Source organism: Pleuronectes platessa, chromosome 11 (assembly GCF_947347685.1).
Source record: "Pleuronectes platessa chromosome 11, fPlePla1.1, whole genome shotgun sequence".
Taxonomy (NCBI): domain Eukaryota; kingdom Metazoa; phylum Chordata; class Actinopteri; order Pleuronectiformes; family Pleuronectidae; genus Pleuronectes; species Pleuronectes platessa.
In genome coordinates, this window is record NC_070636.1 from 4,013,910 (window position 1) to 4,032,310 (window position 18,401).

Genomic DNA, 18,401 nt, shown 5'->3' on the forward strand with positions numbered 1-18,401 from the left:
GCTTCACAGGAACACGGAAGGAGACAGACTCCTTTTATTCAGTGTGCAGGAATTTAAAGACTATTTATAAACAAGGTCTCGGAAATATAATGTTTACACTTTTAATTTAAGAGAAAAGTCTCATTATTCGTTAAAAATGCAATGAGTTTTCTTAACTCTGTGAATTCAGTGCTTCGTATAAAGAACTGATTCTAATAAAGCAACATAAAGCAAACACGTGTGAATCATTCAAAACAAAACCAGCATCACCAGTTAAAAAACCTTGAATTTTATTGTCATAAAACACTTTTTGCTTTTACAACAGATTTTCACAATCAGAAATCTGGAAATAAGGCAGACTCATCCTGGAATGACAGAAAATGACAGAAAAAGAAAATAAAGAAAACGCAGACAGAAACAATTCCAAATATTAACCTGATCCCAAAACTCTCTGGATTCAACATGTGACGTCATCACTTCCTGTTCGTAACGTGTGAAAAGTTCACCTGCAGATGTTTTACAGTTGTTTATCAAGATGTGTGATGAGACATGTAAACGTGAACAAAGTGAAGTTTAAACATTGCAAAATAATTTGATCATGAGCACAACGTCTAATAAATAAAATATTTGACCTGATTAAACATTATCTCGTTTATTTTGATTCGATTCTTCACGTTTACATTATCTTACTTTGAAAGGGCAGGTGCTGACGGCCAATCAAATCCCAGTATTTTTACATCTTTAAATTCACTCAATAAAAAACCTTTAAACAAATTAAACATGTTCAAAATCACAATGAAACCGTCACCGTCCTAAACATATATAACGTGATATGAATCCTTCTTTTTGCCAGAGACAATTAACCGGAGCAGTATTTAAATATTCCCACCTCACTGTGTTTCCACTCTGATAACTTCACACATTTTCATTTTACTACACATCTCTGTTGAACTTATAGAAACAGTTCATCCATCTTTCCTTCAGCTTCTTCCTTAAATGCGACCTGACGTGAATTAACCTTTAAACTGGGATTTGATGAGATGCTTGTTTTAACTGGATCTGTCCAACGTGATCCTCCTGCAGCCGCAGTCCTGATGATATTTATTAATGTTTAACTCTCAATAAATGAGCTTATACTTTAGTCGCTGTTTATTAAGTCTGATTATTTAGTGAATTACTTTCGTAGTAGATTTCAGACGTTTGATTAATGATGCATCACAGACACACACACACAAGAGCAGAGATATAATCGATAGTTCCTTGTAAAATCATCCTCTTTGTGAAATGTGAGGATTTTCTGGTTTTGTCTGAACGTCACATGATCAGATTTTGGTTTCGTGGACTCACAACACGAGTGAATCCTGAATCAACACAAGGAACTGACAACCATGAAATCTCAGCAGGGCTTCAGGTGACGTTGCACACTCATGATGTCGGCCAACTTTTCTTTTTTTTCCCCTTTTGTATTTCATTAAAAATAAAACAGTCATGCAGCTGCTGGTCGGCACGCGACTCGCCCGCTTCTCCCTCTCTCTCTCTCTCTCTCTCTCTATCTATCACACCGGGAAGTTAAACGGCCGCGGTGAGTAGAAGCTTCAGAATTAAGGGAGAAGTCGAGTGAGAGATTTTTAAATATTTACACGGAGCGTCTGTACTGTGTCTGTACTGCAAAATTTGTCCCTGTCAAATTTGTCCCTGTCAACATAAAATAAAAATTAGAACTATAAGCAGTTCCATCTCACACAGGAGACGATGATAGTTGTAGAAGGAAGAAGTTGCTGTGAATAATATACATATACAAACACATACAATGCATCAACTGGTCCTGGGTGTTTGAATCACACAACAAACCGCTCTGTGCCACTTTCAGACCCGGCTGCACTCCGGAGGAAAAGGTGACTTTCAGTTTTTACAATTGTTCCTCAGGTATAATTAATAAATCCTCGAGGAGAAAACTAAATAAGAAATCTGTAAATGTGTGTCCTCCTGAGCCGGTGGTCCTGACACGAGTTCAGCGAGTTAACGACCTTGAGGAACCTTCACCTGCTGGAATCCCCCCCCCACCCCACCTCCAAATAAACAACACAGTCACTTTTCAATACAGAGTTTTCCTAACAACCATTTATGATTCACCTCCAAGTTAAACAGAGCAGAAATGAACACATCCAGAAAGTTAGCAGGTCAAATAAAGAGTGACGGATGTGAATTGGACCAGAAATCTGAACGTGTTCATTTGTAGAAAACACACAAGTGTCCATGAAAACAAAATCCATTTACAAACTGTAAAGTCTGTAAAGAGCTGTTTCATCGGGGGTCGGTTTCAAACTTGCAATTATGGCACTTCATAAATCATTTCTAATTATTCCGTACTTTAGAGAGAGCTGTACAATTACACACAATTAAAAAAAAAAAAACGTTCTCAGCATCACAAGCTTGATCTTAATCTCACTGTGCAGCAGCCGTCGAGCAGAACATCACGGGAATCGAGATCAGGGTTGATTCTTTGACTTTGGACAAGCAGTGATAAAGCAACACTGAAAACTCCAGAGTGACGTGAATAGACTGAACCGTCCGGTGGCCCAAGTCAGAAAAGGATCAACACATACAGCAGCTGTACCAGGATCAGTCGGGGGTGTCAGGAGAAAACCACTGTGTTGTGTGGCGTCAATTTCATTCAGCTCTTACTTCCCGAGCATCATTCACCCCCCCCCCGCCTCGGTCCACTCCGGTTCTGAGTCATGAGATGTGCCCGAAACGAGCCTGGTCCCCGCGGTCCATCAGCCGACAAGCAATAAGACATTTATATCCACCAAGTCTGAAGTCTCCGTTTCAGCTTCGTTCCCTGTTCACCCGTCTGTAACCCGTCCTGAGCCGGGGTCTAGTGGTGGTGCCCCACAGACAGCACCAGTGGAATGAGGCAGCCCAGCACCAGAGCTCCCACCTCCACCTTGCTCAAGCCTTTCCCTCCGTTCCCTCCGGCGGAAGCGTGGCTGTGGCCGCCCCCCCCCACCTCTGGGAGGACGTGGACGGTGGCTACGTACAGGAAGGTGCCGGCGGAGAAGAGCATGGCCACACCGGTGGCGTTGATGTCTGACAGGGCCTCTTTGCTGCTCTGTGGGGGGGGGGGGGGACGACAGATACAACGTGAGACAAAATGTTCCAGCGAGAAACTTTCAGATCAAGAGATTCCTGTATTGAGTGACACAGGCTCTGATGACAGCTGCTTTTGCCCGAGGCTGAGCGACCTTCAAAATCTGTTAATTACTTTGAAAACTATAATAACTATAATAACACCCACAAACAGGAAACACTGGTTTAGCTGCATTTGGTTGCTTTGAAGAAATGTTGAACATAACCACAAAGATCTATGAAATCCCAAATTAAATTTCATGAGAAATGACAATTATAATATAAAAACGTAGATTTATTTCTATTTACTATAATATTTACCTGACTGAGGCCTACAAATGTGAGCATGGCGAGGACAGGCGCCGCCAGGGCGAAGACCAGGAGGTGTCTGCGGATGCGGTTCCTCTCGAGACCAGCATGCATCAGGAAAGACACCAGACCGAACGCCGCCGGGGCCTGAGGACATCAGAGCAGCAGCGTTCAGATTCATGTTTACAGAGTGCTGCTGCTTTTTATATACATTAAAAAAGATGGAGGTAGCTGAGGATCAAAACTTATATATGCTGTTGGATCAATATTTGGGTCATTAACTGTTTTACTGTCACACTGTTCACAGTTCACATGTCACTCCCCCCCCTCACTGTTTCCCTTCAACAATGATCTCATAAACAGCTTCTCTGAAACACAACTGGTGGAAATCTGTCATCGTAACGGCAATTGAAACCCCTGCCAGTTTATTATTATTATTAATTAATACACAGATTACTAAATACAACAGCAGAAAACAGCTCCTGCTACAAACAGGAAGTTTCAAATTAGTTTCAAAGAACAGAAACTAATGCTCACAGATCTGATGCATGTTTGAATCTGAGTCAGTATTACCTTGTGCAGCATGATAGCCACGAAGACGATGAGCTGCACGCTGGTCTGAGAGGTCGAGGCTGCAGCTCCGAGCGCCACGCCGTCAGCTGCAAGCACAGATCACACATCAAGGCCTGAGAATAACTGAGCCCAGTTCAAAACACTGAATAATCAGACTGGGGCTTCGATTGACTCTGGTGCTCAGTTCCATGTGAGAGTCACTTTAACAGTAAACTTTAAACTGGTCACACAGGACATATTCAAATAAAAGATTAGTTCAGTAAACTTAGGAATAGCAATGAGCAGGTTATAGAGTGAATTATGTCAAACCGGATTTGTCTGATCACACCTGCAGTGTATTTGTTGAACTGGATCTAAATAGTCAAACTCTGCTGACAGGTGAATGAAGCCGGACTCACCTGCAGCGTGGACCACCAGACCCAGGGTGGTGGTGATCTTTGAGGAGGCGGCTCTCGCTGACTCTGGATCTGAACCAGACAAAAAAAAACACCCGGTCAGAAATACATCAAACTTATATAGTTACAGATCAGCGTCTCCACACAGAATAGTGTGGTTTCATGTGTTTTGCCTTTTAAAAACACATGCAGCTCTTGCAGCCTCAATATAAAAGCACCGAGGTGATTTGGCTCCGAGCGTGGGAGCATCCAGGGAAACAGGGTTTGCAGTTGAGCTGAGTGGAGGCGTTCTGAGTGTGAGTCAACTAAATCGTTTTCATCCAGAGTATATTAAACCAGGAGGAAAACAAATAACAAAGCTACTGTCACTAACCTCCACCTCCCAACCACAGTCTCCACAAAGACTTCCTGGATGTGTTCATTTTCTAACAATCACATCCATTCACTGCTTTGACCTTTGCATTTCTTCTCACGCTCACCTTCAGCGGTGCTGTGCACGTGAGCGCTGCCGATCTGATCCACCAGCAGCATGAAGACGAAGCCCAGCACCAGAGACACGCCGATGCAGGCGTGGAGGTGCTCGTGACTGTGCTCGTGTTTCTCAGCGACGCCGAGGGCGGCTGCTGCGTTCACCTTGGAGTCGGACACCTCTGCCCCCCCGACCTGGCCGGGGCTGTGATGCCCACCTGCAGACAGAGCGGCACAGAGAACAATAAGACGTGCAGCTCTTCTCCTTGATTCAGTTCAAATGCAAATGATCACACAACAAACATTTGTGGTTGACAAGGTCGACTGGTTGTATTTACCATTTGATCTGTTTAACTGTTTTATATTATATATGTCTGTCTATGCTCTCTGAGTATTTTACAACCCAATACTGGTTAAAGGCTCCGAAGGCTCAATTCTTCTTGATGTGAATTTTATAAGATGTTGATGAGACTTGTTTCATATAATTACTGCAGATTGTTAAGCTGCAAATCCATGTCCTGACCTGTATTTACAGTATTTTAAGCTTTGTACTCCTGCCATGTGATTGGGTGATTGCATTAATACGCTGATACAAAGGGGTTCCTAATAAAGTGGTGTCAACGAGCGTATAAGCACGTCACTTGGTTGTGCCGGTGTGTTTGTCTGAGGCACTCCTCACAGTCGGACATGTTCGATGCCTCTAACCGTTCGACCAACAGGACGTTAAACCTCAAATCCTTTTCAACTTTGGACTCTGCAGGTCAGGAACCTCGAGCAGGCGCTGACACAAGCAGAGTACAAACATGTACAAGATTGTAAAGGAAAAAGAGAACACTATAATTCCAGCTTAAACTAGTTTAATGTGCCTAGAGTTTGCTTTTAGTAAATGTTCCCACGAACGCCTGGAAAGTTGCACGGGTATAAAGTGTGTAAGATTAAGGTGAAAAGGATAATTGGCAGAAACTAAATATATAATTATCCTACTGTATATATTTTGTTCTATATTGTTGTTTTATGTTCAGTGCACCAACAAACGACACCACGGCAATTTCCTGTATGTGCAATCATACTTGGCAAATAAAATAATTCTGATTCTGATGTTTTCATTTGTGCGTTTCACCTCAATTGTACGAATTGTTCTTGTCTTTACTCTAAAACGAACCCTGTATATATAAATACTTTATATTTACCTCAGGAGCGGCTCCTCTCTACGGAGGCCGCCATGTTTTTTTTACAGTAGCCCAGACTGGACAAACTAAACACCTTTTGAGTTTTTATGAAAACAGGTTCTCCTTCATGTTTGGAAGGGGAGGGTGAGGTGAGGAGTGTTCAGCTGCAACGTGACACTTCACCACTAGATGTCCCCAAATCCTACACACTGAACCTTTAACATTGGATACAAAATAGATCCTGAGAAGTTCTAAACATTTAAGCTGCAGAAGAGAGACACTGTTATGAAAACACACTATAACCACTGTGTTGGTGAACCGTACTTTCAAGGATCTCTTCATACAGTGCGTGGACCCCCTCAGGGATGATCACAGCCAGGGCAGTGCCACAGAGGAGCCCCGCTCCCAGCACCGTGATCAGCTTCAGCTTCTCCTGCAGGAACACACACACAAACCAGTGGTCAGCACGAGAAAACTCACATTGATTCACACTGGATGACAACACGGTTCATGGTGCAGGAGGTCAACTTCTTCACACACATCTGTTGATAGAGTTAGCTTCCAGATGCTAACACCTGGAGGAGGCAGTGGTACAGATCCTCCCTTGCTGGGGGGGGGAACTCACCTCTGAGAAGTTGACAGCCAGAGGTATCGTCCCGGCCACGTAGCATCCCACCAACATGGCCAGAGACAACAGGCTGATCGAGCTGAAATCGTCCATGACTGCTAGCTCCTTGTTCTCTTTGGCTAATCTCCTGCCGAGCTACACCATGAAACCTCCAGCTACACAGTGAACACGTGCTGCTGTGGTGACGTTAACATGCTGGTTAAACCACAGTTATACACCAAACATCCACGTCGGCTCGGACACAAGACGCTGCAGCCTCTGGCCTCGGGTTAGCGTTAGCTGATGCTAAGCTAACTTAGCCTCGGTGAGACCCGGTGCAGTTTGAACTTCACAGACGAGCAAACACCGGACACGTTGATCCTCGGACGCTTCGTCGGGACTCAGTGCTCAGGTGGAATATTGCAACTTCCCGGACCTGGTTAGCAGCTAGCAGAGATGCTAACGGCACATCCGTGTTGTTAGGTGCCGATTGTGAAAGGTGCTTCCGGGTCAGAGGTCATCCCGTGAGGCAGCTGCCACGTCTCCGAGGGGGAGGAGCTTTGTGTTTGTGTTTTTACTAATGTTTTACTTATTTTTAACTGATCATTATTATGCTACATCTCTATTTATCACTTTTTATTATAAAGTATTTGATTGAGCACGTTTTATTTTTTTCATAAGGTGGAAAAAAGGATATTTTATTTTCTGTCCTATATATATATATATTTTTACCGTTTTATTTATTTTCACTGACATTGTATCTACATGTCTGTTTATGTAACTGTCACATCCATCAGCTCGTTAGTTTCTGTTTAGGACATTTTTATTTTCACAAGTTGAATAAGAGTCAGCATCTTCATCAACACATGTGTAAAACTGATTTATAATATTAATACAACTCCCCATTAATGTTGTAGTAATAGAAGTCTGATCATTTTGTGATGATAAAAACAATGAGGAGATATATTATAGACGTTATTTACTCCTTATTAATTTCCCTCAGGATCATTGAAGTATCGATCCATCATATATAAAACCTGTTGTCAAGCATTGTGGTTTTTAAATCCAGCCAAATCAACGTCGTTAAGATATCTAATGAAAACCAGACATTTTGTTAAAAAAAAGAAGCATATTTATTAGTTCACACAATGGAGCAGTGCCTCAACATGACGACAATAAATCAAAGCTGAATGTGTCCAAATTATTGCAGAACAGACGGGTGACATGAAACTGTTTTTCTGCCTCAACGAAGGGGAAAATGTATAACCTAAGTTTTACCATGCAGGGTGTTGGTGCAAATTCTGTCTGTCTGCAGCCCAGACTTTCCCCAAACACACAAACACACACACACACACTCACTCACACACACATGGCAGCAGCTCCTTGCTGAAGGAATGGAGGGGTGCATGGGCGCATGTTTACAGACTGGACCAGAAAACTGCAGGTGGCAGAGCTGTGAGCTGAGGAAGTCCGTCCGAGTGACCTGGTCTTTATTTCGCGAGTCCGATCTTCTTGGCTTCTGTTTCATAAATCAACAGCCTCCACATCTTTACTATGAAAACTTCTGCTTCTTCATCAAGAACCTAAAAACAAACAGATCATTAATATTCAGTGCTCAAGAAATCTATGCAAAGAATCATTTTTGGGACATGGAGGGTTATCTTACCATAGCAACATCATCAAGAATACCCTGAGGGGTGCTGTGAGCCATCACCTGGGAAAAGAAGGAAAAGGACGTTTGATAACAGTGAGCAACTGGATATACAAAAAAAGTATAAATACGTTATTCAAGGAGACATTATATATATGAATTCGGGTTGATTTAATTTAAACTAGTGTAATTACTTGAACGTTATCCATGCCACTTTGTTTTCCTGATGAAAAGTTATTCAAGTTTTCAGTTCAGAGTTTCCCAGAATCATCACAAACCTTTGAGCAGACAAAATCCACGAGCGTGGCTTCCTCCTCGCCAATGTATTCGATAATCTTCTTATTAATCCATGGCTTAATGCGACGATCCATCAGAGTCTGCAGAGGAACAATCGAACACCCACTGGTTTAACATTTAGTTATCACAGGTTAGAATATTTACTTACTTCACTGAAAATTTAAGTAAATAAAAACAGCCTGTAATCTAAACTGTCCAAGCTCATTACCGAGTCAACCATAGTCCAATCCAGAGGGTAGGAGAACAGCTCAGGTCTGGCTGTGGGGATCTTCTCAATAAGGCTCTTTATGTGCTTGCGTTTCTCTTCCGTGTTGATGTTGCCTTTGGCCCCTGGCAATTCGGCCCCGTCCACCCCCAGACTCTTTTCGTCATCCCCATAGTCCAGTGGAACCAGTTTCCTCTTGCGAGGCTGCTCATCAGCCTCCTCCTCATCAAACTTGTTGAAAACACTTTCCACAGTGGCCAGTTTCTTTCGCTTTCCTACGCTGGGCTGGCTGGGACTGTTGGTTGCCCCTGGAAAAGAGAAACGGGATCAGGGTCAGTTTATTCTGGCACAAGCTGTAAAGCTAAAGAAATGGATCCTCTTGTGTCCCACATTTGCTTCTGCACTCACCCAGCTTGAGACTGACATTGATCTTGGGCCGATGTTCCTCTGGAGGCTGGACCTCAGGCGAGTTCTCACCAGGAATGATAATTCCGCAGGGAGATTCGTTACCGGGCGTGTTAGGTGTCGCATTCCCACTGGCGGAGGACACTGAGGGAGCAGTACTGATTGGTCGCATTATGGGTTTGAGTTGTGGCTTGGCTTCTTGGGAATCCTCTCCATCGTGGTAGTCATCCTCCTCCCCTTCCTCCACATCGTCGTCTGAATGCTGCGGAGGGGGTCGAGGTGGCGGCGGCGGCTCCACGGGCCTCCCTGACCCTCTCTTCTCCCGTTCACGGTCTCTATGAACCTTCTCCTGGATCACCTCCTCCTCAGGTTCCAGTTTCAGAGGGGGCTGTCGTCTGCGCTCTGCCTCCTCCTCCATCTACACAAAAACACATCACAAAAGACCGGACTTCAGTCTCTTGTATATGTCAGGAGCTCGTGTGGGACTGTTGGTTTCAATGATTGGTGCACTAAGTCAGACTCACCCTCTGCAGCTCAGCATCAGGGTCAGGGTGACCCTCAGCAAGAAGTCGCTGTCTGATCTCCTCATGCTCCTCCTTCTCCCTCTTCCGGTCTCGCTCGTCCATCTCTGACTCCTTTTCTCGGTCACGAAGTCGCTTCTGCAAAGCACTGCCTCTGAAAACAAGAATTACACTATGTGAAGTGACCTGAAGAGCGAAACAGAGTGCCCCACCCCCCTGTATGAGCAGATAAAGGGTTACCTGTAGTATTTCGGGTCGTCTCTGTCGTCGTCGTAATCCTCAAGGAATTCTTTCAGTCTTTTGGCTTCTTTCATCTGATTTTAAACAAGTAGTATAAAAGCAAATATATAAATCCTGCACGTAACTCTCAGATATCTGACATTATAAACTCTGAATGGGAAAAACTACTCGCTAACATTTAAATCTGGTGTGTATATATTTACGTTTACCATTTCGCGGCGCCTCTCGTCATCCCTCTCCATCTCTTTGCTGTAGTCACGAGATTTCTTCCTCTCACGGACCTCCCAGTTTTTAAGGCGCTTTAAGAGGACAGAGAAAAATGTATCAACAAAGTCAGACATTCATTAAATTAATTCAAAGGTCAGATTAGAAGAGTTTTATCTCCTTACTTCCTGGTAAGCTGCCTCCTTGTCTCGAAGCCTCCTCTCAAGTCTCCTCCGTTCGTACACGTCCTCCTCATCATCCTCTCTGTCTCGTTTTTTATCGTCTCTCGCCCTCTCTCTGTCAAAGACACATTATTGCTTTGGGTTCTTGAAATAAAATACGAGTTCAAATGATAGGAAAAAATATAAAGAATGAATTAAAGTTTTCATTGATTCCTTTGGCCTTTGTGATATTATTTTAAATCGGAAACCACGCGTCCTTAAAATGTCATCAGACGGTTGTGACTGTTTTTAACCAAATATTTTGACTTGTAATCACAGCCCTTTTCACAGACTAGACAGAATGGTGTCAAAATGATTCATGCTTGAATGACTCTTGAGGAGAGCAGCTGAGCATCATGTGTCACCGCCGGCCTCTCACTGACCTCGACCTGCTTCGGTCTTCACTGACGTCTCGACTCCTGTCCCTCTCTCTCTCCCGCTCTCGCTCCTTCGTCCTCTCCCGCTCGCGATCTCTCTCCCGCTCCCGATCTCTGTCTCTTTCCCGCTCCTTGTCCCTCTCTCTCTCCCTTTCCTTCTCTTTTTCGCGGTCACGGCGCTCCCTCTCGCGCTCCCGCTCTTTGTCCCTCTCTCTCCTTTCCCTCTCGATCTCCAGTCGCTCCTTCTCTTTCTTTCCTTTTTCCTCCTCCAGTTTCTGCAGGAGCCCGACAGGAAGAAAGAGGAGAACGTGTCACTTGATTCAAAACAATAACAAGACCAGCCTCCTTGAATACACGTGAACTGCATATAATAAAGAGAAGTAGTTTTAAACTCCCGGGGCCAGACATGCTCACATACTGCCATGACTCATTGCCTTGGAGAGGCTGGCTGCTGCGAGTGAGGAAGTCCTCTTAGCCCGGACGTTTCCTCCTGGAAGAGTAATCCACTGCTTGAGCAGGTTTAATGTAGATACTGATCAATTCAGGACATGCGTGTGTAAAACCATACATTGTAGTTCATAAGTGAAAAGACACCAAAACAATTAAGGTAACTGTTGATACGACGGGTTGCAAAAGGGGGCGGGAGTTAAGAGCAGTAAACTTTTCTGATGTTTTATCAGCACTTTTTTAACTTTGTTCTATTTTTGTTACATCAAAGTGTAAAAGAAAGATCATAACAGATTTCAATATTGGCCTTGAACCCATAGACTAACACTGAATGATTTTCACATGTGTAACAGGTCAACTTGTCCCCGGCAGTTACTCTGTGTTCTATGGTGATCTAAGATTATGCTCTGATGTAACAAGAGGCCAGTCCAATACAAATTCAGCTGTGGGCAAATACGTATGGGTCAGGCGCACATCCGGCCTTTTCCAAATCAATGTGCACTCAAAGTGATGGATCTGACCTGGTGCAGGAGATACTGTTCATTAAAATGCATAATTCTGACATGATGTACTCATGTTACATCATCACCATAGAAATAAGTGGTACTGACTTCTTCATACTGTATTATGTATATACATATAATGCATTAACATGTTAAATTAATACTCTTTGCAGTAAGCATTACGTGATTCCTTAAGTTAAAGGATTTTAAATTTGAAAAGCTGCTTCTCACACTTTAAACATGCTCAAGGTAATAAAGTACTTTAGTGTCCACAAGAAAGCTTTGAACCATTAGGTCAAGTTCATTAAGTAACTCTATTTAAACTTAAGATCACTTTTATATAGTTCTTTGGTTTGGGCTTATCCCTTTATGTGCCAAGTGGATTGAAACCAGCCTTGGCTTAACACGGCAAATGGCCCAACTTAGTGAATTACATAACCAGCTCCCATGTGTTTTTTTACCCGGTCATCAGAGATGCACGGAAGCAGTGTGGTGCAAAGTGCTCCCCAGCAGCAGTGTGGTTTGCTGATATACAGCAGAGTAATTAAAAAAGTTTTGGTTGTGTAATCAATGGAATGATGATACTGCAGCTACCTTGAGCAACTCCCTCTGGACCAAACTAGACTGGTAGACTATCTGGAACATTTCACAACACCTGAGGAGTTCTCTGCACCTGCTCAGACTAAGTTTGAATAAACACAAAACCAACTGTCCACATCCTGACTAGCTGACAGAAAAATGATGGCGTGTTCTACAGACCGTTTCAGAGCTACTGGCGTGCAACTTACAGGTGATGAACTACGGTTTCAGCACTTCTCTGCCCCTACACATCCTACAGGCTACATGTGGGAGGGAAGAGCAGGTCAAGTGTAAAGACAGAACCATGATAAATGTCCAAATGATACCGATGAGGCAGTTGATCTAATTACAGTTCAAATCACACAATGACATCTGGAAAATCTTCACGTCAGAAACTGTATTCCATTGTGCCACAAGGAAATTAGTGAAGCAGTCTTACCTCCACGTGGTCTTCTGGTGTCTCTTTGGCTTCTCCAACCCAATAAATAATGTAAGAAATCCTCAACAGAGTCAGACCCACAGTTCAAACAGTCCAACCAGCCAGTAGCTGGACTGGTTCACAATTTTCAGAGAACACTGTTGGAATTGTGGGTCTGAATACTGTCAAGTGATAAAAATAAAAAAGAGGAAAGGATGAAAGAGGTCTGAACTCCCTGTTGAACATGAGCTATGGTCTACAGTGTAATTTACCTAGGGGGGTTTTCAACTGTGGGCCGCAGTTCATCATCCATTTTAGCGAATGGATAATCACATACGATTTTTGGTTTATTCTCTGGCTCGTATTGTTTAGTGTTGCAAACTTACCTCTTGTTCAAATTTTCCATTGTGAAAGAAATGGCTGATTTATTCTCTAATCTTGTATTTAAATTAATATATCAAGCTGAACACCAATTAGAAGTATCTGTCAAAATACCACCTGATAAGTTTATAGTGAAATACCATACATCATTACCTTGATATCTTCAAACGCACATCTTTCCATTTCCATTATTGTCAGCAGTGTGTTGGTGTCTACTCTCATGGTTTTTATGTTGCCTCTTTGGATTTATTATCCCAAATGTTGTTGGTTCACAGAAAACCAGATTACGTCTTTTTATCCAGCAGCTATAAATGTTGATCCTAAAACATCCCCCTCTGCAGCAGTGTTTAAAAGTGGGATCATGTCCCGAGCTCAGAGGTAAAATCCCTGCCCATGTTCCAAGAGTGCATTCATTTGTTCTGACCCTGTGCAGGAGATACTAAATAAAATTATGCAGCTTTGTCCCTTCTATTCAAACAAATTCATTAATTACCTGTTTCTCTAATTGTTAAACTAAGGGGTGGGAGTGGAGCTACCAAGGAGTCACAGAAGAGAAGAAAGAAAAATTAAAGAAACTTAAGAGGAGGTAAACAAACACATGAAGACTTACCTCGTTAGTCTTCAGACCGCAGAGTGCTGTGGAGAGGCGCTCCCTACTTTAGGTAAACTACAGGCTGCAGTTCAAACTACTGCAGTGGTTAGGCTCATTCAGTCTGTGTGTGTTCTTTAAACACATCATTCACCATCTGAGGACCTGCAGGGGTTCACTGAGCTGCCCGCACTCACAGATTTAATGGGGCTTTTATTCCAGCTTCCTCATTGACTCAAATCCATTTTCAGTTTTGTAAATGCAAATACTTCCGAAATTTAAATGATGTAAGTGGATTAAGAGCCAGTTGCCCCTCTGCAAACCCTCCAGGAGGGAGCGCCCAGCATGAGTAAAGAAGAAAGGAAGGCTCATACTTACATCCTATCCTCGCAACTTTTTCCAAAGCTGAGATTCTGAGATTCATCTTGCTCTAGTCATCAAATGAATTCTACCATATTGGTGGGGTTTAATCAATAGATTAGCTTAAGATGGAATTTAACATTGTATCCATGCACTCTGTGTGATGAATTTAGCTTAATGCACAGCTGAAGCTGTTAGTCTCAGATCAGTTTTTAAACACCAATAAGAACTCTTCTCCAAATAAAAAATATAAATAAATACTATAAAGCCACCTGAGCGACTGATGTACCTCAACACTTTAAACCTTTAAGATCATATAAAATAAATGACAACATATTTTGACATCAACTATCATCCTCTATTCCTTTAACAATTAAATTTCAATTACTAAATATAAAAGCAACTATCTCCATAAAAATACATGTATATATACATTGCATCTTCATTTTCTGTTGAGGAATTTCTAATTTAATCTTGATTTCTCCTCCTTAACCTACATTACAAATGAATAATAGCAGTTTGGTAAATTACCTTATGTGTGTCCCGGAATTTGCTGATCTCTCTGGATATCAGATCTCTCTTGTCATCCTCCATCTCCATGGCATTGATATCCTCCTTACACAAAGAAAGGGGAAGACAGGAAACAAACACACTAAGTACTCAACAGTTCCTACAAGTCACAGCACAAGAGAATGTTGCAGCAGTCTTTGTTTTCATGTGCATCTCTACCTCCTCCTTCTTCTCTTTCCGCTTCTTGTTGCGAGGTGCACTGTCAGGATCCTGCGAGGGAGCGTTGAGTTCACTTGCATACTCTCGGATGAGGACGTCTATTGCCCCTTTCACAACCTGATCCCGCCGCAGGGTTTCTTCATCAAGAAGCTCATCCTCGTCTTCGTCGTTCTTTGACCCAACACTGGCTCCCTAAATCCAAAGAAATGGGAGAATCAAACTTACAACACCATTTGAACAAAAGTACCATTCATCCTTAACTCAACAGGTGAACAGCATACCCCATTGGAACTCCTCTTCTTGGCTTTCCACTCATCTAGCTGGGACTTGGTTTTGGCATCGACCTTGACCAACAGCTTCTTATCACCTAAGAGCAACTCATGCAGAAGTCTGAGGGCTCGCAGCGTGGACTCAGGCTCCTTATACTCACAGAACCCAAAAGCTTCCAGGAGTTGAGGAGAACAACAGTTCCACAGATGTTAATGACAAAATATTTTACCTACGTACAACATAAAAACAGTTTTTGCATTAAATTAGATTTTATATATTTCAAAATGTGTTAACAGTTTGAGATTCTCTACGTCTATTCCTTTTTATCGTTGACAAAAAACATAAACATCTAAATTCATTCAATGGAATAGAAATTAGTCTCAAAGATCTCCAGATTAACTTCATTTACATAAAGCAAATTTACTCTGAGAATGTTTGTGTTGTTACCTTGAAGTTTCCCAGATGCTCCTTGGACCCTTTTCCAGCTCAGGACAATACCACATTTCTATATAAAAAAAAAAATGGACAAGGAAAATTTAATTATTTAATCTATCATTACAGATGTCAACCATCATAGCAGAAAGAAACTCTAAGGCATGCTAGTGGTTACCTGAGATGAGAGATTAGGTTTGAATTCGTCACCTGTAGCTCTTTATTTTCCTAATTTCCTAAAGCTGCCTGGTATTTTCATTTCAGTACATGCAGAATAAGAAGGGGGAGATATCCACCCACCGCTAGAAGCTGTCTGACCAACATGTCCGATGCCTTTTCAGAGATGTTTCCTACAAACACAGTGGTGGTGGGGCCACTGCCGTCGTCTATATCCTTCAATCTGAGGCCAGACTCCTTCTTTGGAAGCATCGGCTTCTGTGCTACAGACACTGAGGTCGGGACAAGAACCTGCAGAATAGAGACGCAATTTAGTGCTTCCAACTTTTCAAAAAACCAATGGATGAGACTTGGTGAAAGTCTTAACGTGTATCAAGAGTATGGATTAAATGGATGACGCGTCACTTTGTATGAAGTAGGTAGGAAGACCTGTTTCCAACTCACTGTGGGGGCTTGGGCCACGAGACCCATATGTAGTGGGAGCATGGGGGTACCTGCAAATAGAGAAAACACAACACTTCAACATTAAGGTATACAAATACACACAAATAATAATAAGAAGCTGTTTGAGACTACCCCCAAAACATAAGAATTCTGAGCCCTTGAGTTTAAGGTTTCATTCAGGTTTCATTTGCAGGGTTTTCACTATAGTTTCCTACTTCCAACTTGTTTCTGTGAATACGTTTCCTTTAAAGATGTATTCTAACTGATTTCTTGTTCCCAGTGGGTCCAGCTGTCACAGAACAAAGTTCTCTTTTCCTCTGCACTTCACTGTCAAACAACTGGCCTGAGTTGGTGTCAACAGGGAATCCTGGCTCCTGCAAATGTCATCAAACCCAAAATGCCCAACGGCTGTTTACATTGGAGGACCCCCCCCCCCTGAAAGACTCAGACTCCCGACCCCACGGCTGTGTTGTGTACCTGGGGGGACACCAGGGGCAAAGCCCGCATACTGTGGAGGGGGGATCCTCGGGGGCAGCTGGGGGAGGCCGATCTGCTGGCGGTTCAGGGGAGGAGGGTACGACATCCTTCAGATGAACGGGGAACTGGAAGAAGAAGAAGAAGAAGAAGAAGAAGAAGAAGAAGAAGAGAGAGAGGATGTTGAGCACAGGAGGAGCAGGGTGACATCCTTTCAGGGTGAAGCTAGGTCACGTGAAACCCAGCGCAGTGTCACAATATCAACAATCAGCAACACAAAACCAGTGACACCACCACAACACTACCCAGGTAGGGGGTGGGACCTGCACGGGACGTTACACACGCGCCGGTTTTTAACGTTAACTAGCTAGCTAGCTTCACAGGAGCTAACGCTTCCCCGTGGCCTTGGCTCGCTCGCGTTTAGCCGCAGCGGTCACAAGCGGATGTCACTCACCCGCCCGTGGAGCGTCCGAGTAAAAACAAAAGCAGACGTTAACAAAAGTAGGTGTCGTCCGGATAAAATCCCAGTAAACGGGGGGAACTGGGGGAAACACGCCGCTGGAGATTAGCGCGACAACAGTGACCGGCGCGGTTCAGCTAGCACTGATAACTGGGACCTGCTGCTCGCAATGCATCATGGGAGAGTTGAGCCCCGAATTCTGTCTCTCAGGGAAACAAAATAAACCCTCCTCCTTGACTCCTTCAGCTCCTCTTTTCTGTTTGTTTTCTAATAACACTGTTCATACTGCACTGATTGATCTTGAACTCAGTTTATTGCATTGCATTAATTTTAGGCACTGGTTCTGCATTACTCCGTGTGTACTATATATACTTTTCTTTCATTTGCAATACGCTTTATACTCTCGACTTTTTATTTTCACTTCCATTGTTAGATTTAATACTATATTGCTGTATTCACTGTATTCTATTCTATCATATATGGTTGATACTGTAATCTTGGAGCAAGATGGCACAATCATTTCCTTCAGGATTAATTGAGTCTTATCTGACCTTAATTAAGGGTTCGGTGTGTAAGATTTAGGTGAGAGGGATATATTGGCAGAAATGGAATAGATACAATAATCCTGGTGTTGTTTTCACTTGTGTGTTTCATCTAAATGGTACAAACTGTTGTTTAATTTACACTAGAATGGGCCCTTTACATTAAAAATACTCTATATTTTCATCAGGAGCGGCTCCTCTCTACAGAGGTCAGCATGTTTTTTACAGTAACCGAAACTGAACAAATTTAACAGAGTCTTTATGATAACTGAATTGTACTGCAGGTTCTCCTTCATGTTTGGAAGAGGTGGGTGAGGTTTCAGCTGTGAAATGCAACTTTACCACTAAATCCTACACACTGAACATTTAAGGTGGTAAAATAACAACAACAATGATCCTCATTATGAACTTTATTTCTATAGCACACAGCATACAAGGCGCTTTGCAAAATACACAGGACTAAAACAGTACAGAACAAAACAAGGCGAAACAACAGCATGACCAAAATGTCAAAAAGTTGAAATAAATGGACTAAATCTATAATAAAAGCTGCGGTGGTCGTTTTTATTATTTAAATAATGTTCAGTGTGTTGATTAGTAGATTTAGCCACAGGTGAGTTCACAGTCTGTGGGCGTGGTTTAATTCTGGGAGGTTTTACCAGACACAAATATTTTTACGCCTATTTTAATTCCCTGCAGTGTCTATTTTTAAACGCTTGGTGGCGCCAAATGTTTTACTTTGTCAGATGTCACATGTTAACATGTTGACAGGTTCACAGTTCAGGTTCTATCTATATTGCGATGTTTAAACATTTACATTTAATATTATTTTAGGTTTTGTATATA

The 18,401-nt window shown here is 42.6% G+C and overlaps 2 protein-coding genes across 5 annotated transcripts; both read right to left on the reverse strand.

Annotated features, from left to right (window-relative positions):
• Positions 1 to 247: 247 nt before the first annotated feature.
• Positions 248 to 7,161, reverse strand: slc39a9 (solute carrier family 39 member 9). The gene is made up of 7 exons (XM_053434007.1): positions 6,648 to 7,161; positions 6,347 to 6,455; positions 4,865 to 5,071; positions 4,389 to 4,457; positions 3,991 to 4,076; positions 3,430 to 3,564; positions 248 to 3,091 (listed from the first exon to the last, which is right to left on the reverse strand). Exons 1-7 carry the CDS (start codon positions 6,741 to 6,743, stop codon positions 2,858 to 2,860), a joined length of 936 nt encoding a protein of 311 aa, XP_053289982.1. The 5' UTR covers positions 6,744 to 7,161; the 3' UTR covers positions 248 to 2,857.
• Positions 7,162 to 7,738: 577 nt separating this feature from the next.
• Positions 7,739 to 17,180, reverse strand: rbm25a (RNA binding motif protein 25a). 4 transcript variants are annotated; one of them, XM_053434011.1, is made up of 18 exons: positions 17,008 to 17,180; positions 16,557 to 16,681; positions 16,080 to 16,129; positions 15,759 to 15,926; positions 15,474 to 15,531; positions 15,038 to 15,198; positions 14,757 to 14,948; positions 14,559 to 14,639; positions 10,757 to 11,025; positions 10,338 to 10,449; positions 10,158 to 10,247; positions 9,949 to 10,022; positions 9,712 to 9,862; positions 9,191 to 9,605; positions 8,786 to 9,090; positions 8,559 to 8,657; positions 8,296 to 8,343; positions 7,739 to 8,212 (listed from the first exon to the last, which is right to left on the reverse strand). In XM_053434011.1, the coding sequence occupies exons 2-18, from the start codon at positions 16,660 to 16,662 to the stop codon at positions 8,120 to 8,122; spliced, it is 2,472 nt and encodes an 823-aa protein (XP_053289986.1). In that variant the 5' UTR covers positions 16,663 to 16,681; positions 17,008 to 17,180; the 3' UTR covers positions 7,739 to 8,119. The 4 variants fall into 4 exon arrangements, with proteins under 4 accessions (XP_053289986.1, XP_053289985.1, XP_053289984.1 ...); XM_053434010.1 differs by having other exon boundaries at positions 14,559 to 14,642; XM_053434009.1 differs by having other exon boundaries at positions 16,041 to 16,129.
• Positions 17,181 to 18,401: the final 1,221 nt, after the last annotated feature.